This window comes from Carassius carassius, chromosome 14 (assembly GCF_963082965.1).
Source record: "Carassius carassius chromosome 14, fCarCar2.1, whole genome shotgun sequence".
NCBI lineage: Eukaryota > Metazoa > Chordata > Actinopteri > Cypriniformes > Cyprinidae > Carassius > Carassius carassius.
The window spans coordinates 9,615,344-9,628,005 of NC_081768.1; the positions used below are offsets into that span (position 1 = coordinate 9,615,344).

Here is a 12,662-nt window from a genome sequence, read left to right on the forward strand (position 1 = left end):
TAGCCAATAAAAACGGTGCTAATGTATCAAAAGACTCATTCACAACTTCCTGTAAAGCTCCTTTTTTTTACCAAAAAAAAATACAAAAAAATAATAAGAAGAAGAATTTGGTGCAAAGCCATGATGCAAATAATGTGAAAGTGCGCTAAGTTGAAAAAAAGCATCCACACAGGGGCACCATGCACTCATGACTTTTGAGGGTGTGTGTATGTGTGTGTGTGGGGGGGGGGGTCATGCTTGTCATGTGACACACAGCAGCCACGAAAGCACTGTATAACTGATATAGGCTTATGTTTTATTTATTTATTTCCCTATTTATTCAAAATATTTCCAAATGTGCTACCTATATCAGGAAACATCTCGATTCTCAAATATGTGTAAGTAAATGCATTTTGCACCTTTATAGAATATGTTATTTGATCAATAAATGGAGAAGGGCAAAGTAGACTTAAAGTGTAATCTACAGTATTAACTACACATAAAATCCGGACTTTTTACTCAAGTACCAGATATAGTTGTCATGCCATAAATTTTTTTTAATACGACTGACTTTGCATTTAATGTGAATTTTATAACAATATTGTAAGTTACTAATTATAACACTTTAATTTTACAGAGAGCAAAGAACGTTATTTCATTATCAACGAACATTTTCATTCAGTCTAGCCAGAGTTCAGGCAATCTCAAAATCTCCCATTAAAATCACTCAAGCGGTTTACAATGTGAAATGAATATCATACTTACATCCATACGCACATCTGCGCTTTGTTATTCTTATGAGATAATTTGCCAGATAATTCAGCCAGCGAGCAAAAAACACAGCGTTTCAGCGATGACTCAACTGAATGTCTCTGATTGGCCATAACATTTATAAGCTCAACAGAATTGTGTGATTGGTCAGAATGCAGCGATGCAAAAACGCGTCTGTCTCCGGCAAAACGCAGATTTGAATTTAGCAGCTGATGGTGTGCCACACTGAACGATATAAACAAACCAGTGTGATTGTACCAAATATAAAAAATATTAATCGGCTATTTTTGTCTTTTAGAAGCTGCATTCGAAATCCACTTCGATCAAAAATCAGAGGAGGCATGTGAATGGGCATGACACCTCTGACCTACTTATACGGCAAAACTATAAAATATATAAATATAAATATGGTCCTTTCAAATTTTATTGTTTTTGAACCAAAACTTCAGTGAGGTCCAAAAAAAAACAAAAAACAGAATGAGTGAGAAGGAGAATACTATCCTCTAATTTGGAGAAAGCTGAAGTGGGGTGACTGACTCATTCTGATTGGTTGTAAATTAAGAGAGTAGCGCCTCCGCCATCTCATTTCTGAACACTAATACAAAGAGACACGCCTGGGGAACACGGAACTGGCTGATATAATTACAAATTCTCTGGTCAATTCGATCTTTCAGCACGACCTGGAAGAAGGAAAGTGTGTGTATGTGTGTGTTTGTGTGTGTGTGACAGGAACATGACAGAAACAAAACATTCAGCAAGTAGGGAAAAAGTGAGTGTCTTGATACCTATTATTCCGTCCCGTTCACAAGTCCTAATATGTGTTTGAGGAGAGGTAATGGTGGATTATATTACTCTCCCGGTACTGTGCATTCACCATTCCCCTGTTTGTTTGTGTATGTGTGTGTCCATACAAATGATGAACCTCCAGGCAGCGGCTCATTTGGAAACCTCCAGGGGGTCTTGTCATGGAAGTGCAGCGAGCTTCAGACGGAGGAGCGAGACAGCAGGACACTTGGGAAGGTCCAAAAGGGCTCTGGTGCAGCCTGCACTCACATCATATGTTTGTTTAGCGCTCAGGGAGATTGAAAAGAGGCTTCCTGAGAGAGACTTGGCCTTTAAAGAGAGAGAAACGCTACATGGGTGCACAATAGACAAGTTCCCATGGAACTAGCTAATGCCACGTCTGATAAGGCGGGAGTGGGAGTAAAAAATGAAAGAGAGACAAAGTGAGGGATTGGGTGAAAGCAAAACAGTCATATTGACATTGACACAAGGCCAAAGTGCAAGACAAAGAAAGTGAAAACCGAGGAACCGACTTCTAAAGTTCCATCACACGACAGTTCATCTTTACATAAACCAACCCCAGCACCAGAGACCACATGATCCAACCAGAAACAGACAAGCAAAAGTGTGAGGTGGAATGTCACTGAGGAGGTGCCGTCCTGCGTGCCTCCGACATCTGGGGTTTGCCGCCGAGGCTCAGGATCACTGAGGGTGTTGACAGAAGTAAAGCCCCTTTGAGTCATGCTCTACATATGGACCTCCAGGCTACAACGATTGCGCTTCAGAAACAAGCAATCCGTACTGTGAAATACTAGAAGTCAAAATGCTCCACACCTGTTAAATTCATACACTAGAGTATTTCCTTGGATTCTCAAGCAGCGAGGAAAAGCGAGATGTTATAGGGGCCTAAGAGCTTAGTTACGAACTGAGTTTGTGGAAACACCAAAAATCACTCAAAGGCAGCTGGTTACAAACTGAAACGTGAATGCAATGAGCCATAAGATGCAGACAGTAAAAACATGTTCCAATAAACAAAGCCTATCCTATTTCTCTCAGTGTGTTTTATTTTTTATATGTAGCATTTTATATATTCTTTAAACATATCTCTATGTTTTTTTCAGTGTTAAAATGCTTTCTCCTTACTTGGGTTAATGTGCTATAAGGAAGCCCATATTTTTCAAAAATCAAAAATAAAAGATATTTTTGATGCATTCTGACATATCTTTAAATCCTCTCAAAGACAGCAATGTAATTAACATGATCAACTTCCAGAAATGTAGCAAGGAGATCGGTAAAATAATCCAAGTTCAACTGTAATTTTACGAATCTACGAGAATACTTTTTTTTTACGCAAAAAAACAAAAATAACAACTTTATTCAATAATCTGTCTCCTCCACGTCATCCTAGTGCCATTTTGGAGAGTATCCATTGGACGCAAACAGCGTATGTTGTTCTGTGTCAGCTGCGCCATGCGGATACGCTGTTTACATCATTTACACTTTGATTTGGATGAAAACAACGTATCTGCATTGCGCAGCTGACACAGAACAGTGTGTTCCAAAGATGAACGAAGCTTTTACGGGTTTGGAATGACATGGGGGTAATTGATTAATGACAAATTGTTCATTTTCGGGTGGAGTAACTCTTTAACTAATATTAATAAATGCTTAAGTATTTTTTGTTATTTCGTGTTAACTAATGTTAAGAAATGTAACCTTATTGTAAAGTGACCACAGTCTTCAGCATTTTACTTTTGTATTATACAGTTTGGAACATCATATAAATGGTGACAGTAAATGAGCACATGATGACATAACATACAATTTTGAATGAAACAGCCATTTAATTGGAAGACTGTCTGACTTCGGTTATCCTGATTGCATTCTATGATCAAGGTGGGGTGAAATCATTTTCTGTTCAAATAATTCAGCCTGGGCGGTAAATTACCATAAACAGGTTTTGGTTATGTGGAATCCAATCACTGCCTGCTGTGCTTTATTTGTGCACTTTGACTACAAAATATGATACAAATTCTTCCAGGCGTCACGCCAGTCAGACGCCTGACACTGTGAATCCTGTCTGATACCTGAGTAACGAGGTTTGAGCTGAGTGGGTGTTACAACCAACAAATAAAATGAAGTAAGATTCCAATAAGAAGATACAGTACCTGGGGAGAAGAAATCTGACATCTTCCTGTTGTAAATCTCATAATCTGTCTCCAGAAAGACGCAGAATATGACACGGTCGATCTGCAGAAAGAGCGGAAAAGGGGCATTTAGCATAATAGAAACCTGGATCAATGCATCTCTGGGTAAACTCATGGCTATGGGCAGAACTATTAATAAATATGAAAGTACTATTACTCAAACCTGTCATAACTAGAGCTCAGGGGGCTCATTTATGACACTGAGGCACTTTTAGAGACTTTTCTTGCTTTGTAATAAAAAAATAAAAAAATCCCAAAGTGTCTAAAACAGTACAAAAGTTTATTTTGTGAAACAATTTTGGCAAATTATCGATATACACAGAGCAACAGTAAGGCTTCATCAAAAAAGGTCAAGATGATTGAACTGCATTATGGGACGTATCGTAAATATGCATACTGTGCACAGCTTACATACTGTGTACTGGACTGACAGTATTCTATTTAAGGTTTTATAGCGCATTTGTATTGAATCAAGAGCTTGATCAAGATAAGTGGTATAATAAATAAAAAAGAAGAGAACACATTAAAATTCACTCTTAAGCGTAAACTTCTAGTCATCTGTAACCAAAGCAGAAAAATTTTAACAAAAAACATAAAAACCTCCCAGCACTCCCTTATCACTGTGGAGACCGGATCCAATATTCAAGTCCATCTCCTTCCATTCCGGACCACCCAGGCCGGCCATCCTGCTTAAGATCTTTACGATACACTAGTACAGCAGGGATCTCAACACAAAACCCTCTTTTGATTCTTCCCATGTTCCCAAAACAAAGAGCTCATATGAACAAGAGATTAAAACAAAAAGAAACACTGTCGTCAACCAGCAGGGAATACACTGCATTACTAAAATCAAAGATCCAGCCAATGTTTAAATAACAAACATTTCCTTCGTATTTGCATATTATTTTCAGCTGGGTTTAAAAGTCCACACTGAAATTCTAGATCTGGAAATGTCACTTAAACCTGAAAATAAACAGAAAGGTTTAGTGAATTTATTTACATAAAGAAATGTAGAATGAATAAGGAATGAAGATCCTGCAATTTTCTTCACTAATCATAACTAAATTTCCAAACCCCTTTGTACAGACCTTCAGGTGATACCAAGGAATTTAGAAATGCATCTCTTTCAATTCAACTTCAACTTCAACTCAAACAGTTACGCTGATAAAATATTTTTTTCAATCAAAGAAACTATATTGGAAGTTGGAAAAATGCATAACAGAAGCATTACAGCTATTAAACACTGTGGCGATCACCTGTAGATTTTGAGTCCCTATATAAATATTCATTCCTGCCCTGAAAGACCTCCTTTATAACCAAGAAAGGTGATACTTCCTCTCTGTCAACTCTAAGGGTCCTTATCAGCCTCACTCTCTCCCTCTCTGCCACAGGTAGGCCTCTCTCTCCCTCCACGGAGGAAGTGTGCCTCCCAGGGAGACGTCAGATAATCGCCCTGCTGAATATTGCAATATTCCCAGACAGCCTTGTAATGGCCTCTCTCGTCTCGTCTGCCGGTGGATGGAGAGGGAGATAAAGCAGGACTAAAGCAGGACCACCTCTTCTACCCCTTACTGGCAAACCACATGAGGATTCAATATAAAATCATTCGCACTCACAGCCTTGTGCAGACAGACAGCTGTCTATTAATAGTTTATGGCCTGCCCTTTGGAGTAAATGTTAAGAGTTGACTTGAGACTAGTAACATTTTTATTTTTGTGCAGGAGAATGTCTCCGGGGGGTGTCGTGGCCATAAAGATAGAGGGGAAAAATTTTCATTCCTACATCCTTTCAACTTGGAATAGGAATGAGAGATGTCTTTTAGATACTATAAAGACCAAGGGCTAGGACCCAAACAAGGAGACATAACCATAGGAATGTCTGCAAAAACCTAAACGCCCATTGAGAACAACATGTTCATGAAAGCATCTGTCTAACTTTGCTAGCATCTACAAAATGACATGAATTTGCAGCAAAACAATGTTGTTTGATTGGAAAAATGGTCTATTTATTCACCATAACTATACATGAACATATTAGTTGCATTTAACTTTTTTCTTTTTCAGAACAAACCTGTGACCAATTTTAGCATCGCACTAGTTGAGAACCACTGTGTTAGCAAAAACATGGCAGATGCATACTTTTGCATTTATTTAGATCATTAAATCTGAATCTCTCTCTCACTCATCCCTCAGGCACAGAGTGAATGGAAAGGTGAGAGGTCCTGATAGTAGAGGTCGTCCGCACCTTTTTCATGCATTACGTTCAGAGAGTGGGGCACCTAGAATTTAGGAGAGATAGAGGAGAGATGGAGAGAACTTTCTGTTTCCGCCTTTTGCCATTTATATCTAAATGGCCCCAGAGTACAGATGTCCAATGGTAAAATAAAGGATAAATTAACAGAGGGATGAAGGAAGGAAGTAAGAGAGAGTGTGCAATCCAAACTATTAGTCTTGGATCCAAATATGAACGTATATACAATATTAATAATCAATACTATACTTACTGATATATAGTACTGAATTATTTTACAGGTTTAATCATACAATAAACATTATTATACATCTATAATGTTTAAACTAGATTTACACACACATACACACATACCATGCGTAAATATATACGTTATGTATGTGTGTATAATATTAAAGATCTGAAAATATATTTTATATTACTCTCTGTAGACACTGTGTGTGTGTTTGTATTTAAATATGCATACATTTAAGTACAAAAATACTGTGGTGTGGGAATTTAGCTGAAATATAGTCCCATTTAAGCCATTAGCATATTAATTTATTTGTTCAATTTGTTATGAGACTCACAGGAGACGGTTTGCTCACTTATTTAGTTAAGTATCCTAAACATTAATTATTCAATGTAAAACTGTCCTAGGTGAATTAATGCAAGTTTACCATTGCTCCAATTTTCTGTGGTCATGGACACACACACACACACACACACACACACACACACACACACACACACACACACACACACTAACAGTGAACAGCTACTGAGGGACTAACTCTGATCATATGATCACTTTTATCACAACAGGCTCCCAGAGTCCCAAACTTAATATGGCAGCCACCAACATACCAGACATGACTTTTAATTTGAGATCCGAGATCAAAAACCAGTTTTGAAACATTATTACATCTTTTTTTTTTTTTAAACCTGCTGAGGATATTTCTATATCTATATTACAGATATCCTCAAGCGAACACAAGGGCATAAAGGTATAGCAGCGGCTATATTCCTCATTGTTCGAGAGTCTCATTTTTAAGGCTATTGAGTCATCACAGAAGGGATATTATTTGTCAAAATAATAACATGCATTTGACACACCCAAAATTGTTTCTCTTCATGAATGTGTCTGTGCAGCACATTAGGTCAATGTATGTCCCCAGAGCCTTGTATGTCATTTTACAGTAAATGTGCTGAAAGCCCGCCACTGAACCACAGTTCCAGTACACTGTGCTGAGCAGCGGGGGATTGTGGGAAATGAAGAATGGTGTTTAAACCCTTCCACTGGTAAGCTGAGTGGAAGCTCAGCTTGAGAGGGTTAATGAAGGCCTAATGAGGAAGCAGAGATCGCTGTGTGTGGGCCAGACTGGTCATAACTCAACCCTGATTGAAGGACCACTGTGAGAGGGAGAAATACAGGAAATGCTTTGCTGCAGAGATATGTATCTTTTTTGTTTTGTTTTTTCTCACAAAAAATTTTTTTCCAAAAGTTTTCAACAGTCTATGTTCAGAAAATGGGTATAGTCCTCTCCATCATGCCATTACTACAGAAATTAATACAGAGAAAATTTTAAAGTAAAGCTAAATCAAAATTGACTGCTGTGCTTCTCTAAGCAACATACAGTGGTGAAATTATTCACCAGGATTAATCAGAACAAGCAGTAATATTGCAAAATACTATTGCAGTTTTAATAACTGGTTTCCATTTCTGAATATTTTTTCAAATGTTATTTATTCCTGTTATGCAAAAACTGAGATTTCAGCAGTCATTACTCCAGTTTTCAGTGTCACATGATCCTTCAGAAATGATTCTAAAATGCTGATTTGATGCTCAAGAAACACAGTAGAAAATAGTTTTGTTGCTTAATATTTCTGTAGAAACTAATCAATTCTTTGATGAATAGAGAGTCCAAAACAACATTCTAATCAATTTAATGCATTCTTTCTAAATACAAATATTAATACTTATACAAACAAACAAACAAACAAACAAACAGTAAATAAATCTATCTTTGTGACTCCAAACTTCTGAACGGCTGTGTGTGTGTGTGTGTGTGTGTGTGTGTGTGTGTGTGTGTGTGTTTAATTTGGTGATGCTACTCTAGGTGCCCAGTTACACACTTTAACTTTAAGGACAACACACTGTTTATTTGAGCTACTTTTAAAGGAATAAACCAATTAAGTAATTAGGACAGATGCTATAATTATTTTTGAGCCCTGGGTTCATGAGAGAAACTCCACAAAAAGATCTTGGAATATTATGCTGTCAACAACAATAAATCCTCTACATTCAAGTTAATTTACCTGACCAACTTTACAGTACATTTATTGAACATTTGTTTATTTTATCATCTTATTGCTGTTGTCAGTTTTTAATAAAAGCAGCCATTCAAAATTGCCAAAGCCTTTCAATAGAGTATAAATCTGAGGAATTGCAAAGCAGCAACACACAACTGGAATTCTGGGTGAAACACACCTGGCCAGGTAGGACCAGCTTCAATCAATTCTCCTTGCTCTGATACAGCTGCTTGTAATCTGACTGCGGCTGCAGCCAGAAGCAGAGGCTCGGAGAACCCAGCAGGTGCCACGACATTCAGCTGGCCCTCTTACCAGCGATCTGTCACCGCCAGGCACCCAGGCTCGTAATTACATGGGTACTGTGCCAGCAAAACTTTGACACACTAGCTGTGGCACATACACTCTTCTGCTCAGATTTTCTTATTGTTTTTGTCAGGCGTAATGAAAGGGACAGGTGGGCCACTGAAGCTCTTGAACCTGTGTATATCGGCCTAAAGGTAGGAGGAGATGTGAAAGAGACGCTGATATGATGTGTGTTTTGCGATAATGGTAATTACTGGAACACTGCGGTCCCTTTTTCAACAAATGATGAATATTATCAAGCGAAGAGGTGGCTGTGTAGCTCCACATAGTGTGTGAGTGGGTTGTAAGCAATTTGTCATCATTATAGGAGTGCTTCGCAGCTGAAACTATGTGCACCAGCATTGAAGAACCTTACTATTAAAAGTAGAGCATTACAATATTGCATTACGTAATTTAAAAAACTAATATATATATATTTATATATTTTTTTCCTTTTACCGAAAGTAATGCTTTAATTTGCAGTGGACAAGTTTGTCAATACTTTGAATTTTATGTAATAAACGCTATACCAAGAACCATTTTAAGGGTTTTATTTATTTCATATTTGCAGAAATAATACATTAAATTGATCAAAGTGAGAGTAAAGACATTATTATGTTATGTTACATTATTACAAAAATTATATTGTAAATAAATACATTTAAATTCTATTCACTAACATTAAACAAATAAATAAATACATTAAAAAAATTATATAGCACAATAGTTTTCAGCATATTAGAATGATTTCTGAAGGATCATCTGACTTTGAAAACTTGAACAATTCTGATTTGCTGTTATAAAAACAACGAAAAATTTTAAATCTATATAAAAATAGCTATTTTAAATTTCTATAATATTTCACAATAATTCAGTTTTTACTGTATTTGTAAACCAAATAAATTTGATAAAAAAAAAATTGCATATATATATATATATATATATATATATAAAGTCTTACTGACTCTTAACGTTTGAGTGCAAATAAATGCAACATAAATATTAAATAATAAGCATGGCACACACTCTATAGAACTATAATCATGCTCATGACATGCACACCCCTATGAAAGCTCAGGTGAAATACATAATTTTATTTTCTAATTTTATTAATGTCTGATATTAGTGTGTAAATGTAATCAATAACAAGCTACTCGTTACTTGAAGGCAGTGATCCCAACACTGACTAACCCCCTAACACTGTACTCAGAGTCACGGCACTGACAAAGAGGAAAAAGCACAAGCATCAGCGCTATGCATTGTTCATGAAAAGAAAGCTGGCTCATAACGGCATGATGAGAAACGATGAAGAGAGTCCTGTCTGTCAGCATAAAGAGAGCAAGAGAGAGAGGAAAGACAGTGTGTGAGTGTGTGTGGGGTGGGGTGGGGTGGGGGGCAGAGTGCCCAGCGAGAGGCAGGTGGAGACTTTCCAGGCCTTATTACCAGCATAATTACACACACCTGAGCCAGCCCTGCATGAGAGGACAGTAATTAAAGAGTTAGGAAAAGCATGAGAGAAACACACACACAATAGCGCTCACATCCGGAGATCTGCCAATGGTTAAATAGGGAGAGGAGAATAAACAGAGGAGATTAAACGATGCATGAACACACACAAATGAACACACCTACATCAGGCGATTTGTCAAATGTTGGAGAAATGGGGTTGAAGATGACTCTCTGCGGCGGTCACAAATTAAAAGGCATGTGTAATTAGACTGCCAATGGCGATGTTTATATATAATTCTGAAATGAAGTGACATTCAGCCAAGTATGGTGACCCATACTCAGAATTTGTGCTCTGCATTTAACCCATCCGAAATGCACACACACAGAGCAGTGAACACACACACACACACTGTGAGCACACACCCGGAGCAGTGGGCAGCCATTTATGCTGCGGCGCCCGGGGAGCAGTTGGGGGTTCGATGCCTTGCTCAAGGGCACCTAAGTCGTGGTATTGAAGGTGGAGAGAGAACTGTACATGCACTCCCCCCACCCACAATTCCTGCCGGCCCGAGACTCGAACTCACAACCTTTCGATTGGGAGTCCGACTCTCTAACCATTAGGCCATGACTTCCCTCCCTTTTAATGTAGGGGGCTGAACACAAACTTTGTGCCAAGATCATGAAGTGATGCGGTAAAGACTCCTGGCGGTACAGACGATTAGCCAAGGCTAATGCTAACCTCTGAGTAACCTTGGTTTAAAATGTTTGGACAACCCTCTGTGCATTAATACCTCTGACTGATCCACAGATACGGTGATGAGACCAATTTGCTACGAATTGTTAGAATTCACCCAAGGCAAATGCAATTTAAAATCTGCCATCTTTGTTAATGACAACAACATATACATATATACATATACAAACACACATGAATGAAATAATGATTCTTTTATATGAAAATATATTAAATTTGTGATTAATTAGCTTAAAAATGTATTATATATTTTTTTTAATAATTTGATTTATTAATGATTATTTTTATTATTTTATACATTTTATCTAGAAATAGATACATTTTAAATTTGATAAATAATAATAATAAAAAATAGGCTAATATAATTTAATTTAATAAAAAACAATACAATATAATATACCCCTGCGTATGTCTCCCAAAATGTTGAAAACTGAGGTAAATGATTTAAAATGGTACATGAATTATATAAACAGAAATGTACTGTGTGTGACAGAAACTGTTTAAAAAAATTGCTCTGATATTATTTTTTAATTTTAACATTTAAAAATCCCAGCAGTCATTTCTCCATAAGATTGCTCATTCACTTTTACTGTTGTCAGTCTCTAATGTTAGCCTCTCCTCCCACATTTCGTAGTGTAAAAATGGCAAACACTCAGTCCCACCTAATTGATAAACCAAAACAAAGTCAGGCAGAAACCACTAAAGAGGGTCAAGCAGTGGTCAGTCAGTCAGTCAGTCAGTTTGACATCATTTCAACCTTGTATACCTCAAAGAGAGAGATTGGGAGGTTGGGAGTTGTTGGAATAACCGTTAAAACTGAATTATCATTTCAGAGATGCATTCTGAAAGGTTTGCTTTTGAACAGAACAGCTGGATCTATACATCAAAGAACAGCCCTGTTTAAGAAACCAGCAGTCATCAGGTGGACTGTGGGGAAGGTGCTGGGTGATTTTTCTCATAACGTTACAATCTATAAATGAAGAATAAATCTAATGTAAATGGCACTAAATTAAATGGGTCATATGATGCAATTTAAATTTTCCTTTCTCTTTGGAGTGTTGGTGCATGAAGACTTAAGTCTCAAACCCAAAGAGATATTCTTTATCAAAGTTAAGACTTTGCCACGCCCCCCTAAAATGGCTCGTTCAAACATGCCCCCACATGTCTACCTCACTGTGTGGAAATATTTGCGTAATGCCGTCCAAATGTTCAGTGGTTTTTTTAACCGCAGTTAGTGTTGAAGCAGTCATGTCAGGGAGATGCTGTGTGTATCTAGGTGAAAGCAAAACCCTTTATTTGGAGGAATCTTTAAGATTACTTACAACAGAACAGCCACGCATTTTATGGACGACCGTTTTGTGAACCTAGTAGAGGAGGTAATTCTGAATGTACTACGACAATCTGGTGCTTCTGAATCAGCTACTAAAAGTATGTTTTGTTATTAGTTTAAGTATTTGCTATTGAATGTTCAAATGGAGTTTTGCGTGTCGCATGTGTGTGTGTGTGAGAGAGAGAGACAGAAAGAGAGAGAGATGGTCACACAGTGGAGTCAGCTGTCTTAACCGTCCGTGGCTTGTGAACTGCAAACACACACAAGCTTCATTATTGTGTCTGTCAAGCGACTCTGTTTCTCTTTCGGGCTTGAACTGATGGTAAAACTAAGGACATAATTAACTCTCTTTACATTTATTTTGAAAGATGAAGCTTGCGATTATGGAAAGGGACATTTCCGATGAGTGCTTGCGGTATTCAGCCAATCACAATGCACTGGGTCAGCTGGCCAATCAGAGCAGACTGCGCTTGTTGGAATTAGGGACTTTGTAGAAAACGACTCG

General features: G+C 37.5%; 1 protein-coding gene across 3 annotated transcripts in view; it reads right to left on the reverse strand.

Moving 5' to 3' along the window:
• macrod2 (mono-ADP ribosylhydrolase 2) overlaps nucleotides 1–12,662 on the reverse strand; it is a 539,507-nt gene that overhangs the window by 42,558 nt on the left and 484,287 nt on the right. For all 3 annotated transcript variants that reach the window (XM_059565968.1, XM_059565967.1, XM_059565966.1), the window contains one exon: nucleotides 3,702–3,783. In XM_059565968.1, the coding sequence (XP_059421951.1) occupies nucleotides 3,702–3,783 (82 nt within the window). The remainder of the gene's footprint in view (nucleotides 1–3,701; nucleotides 3,784–12,662) is intronic.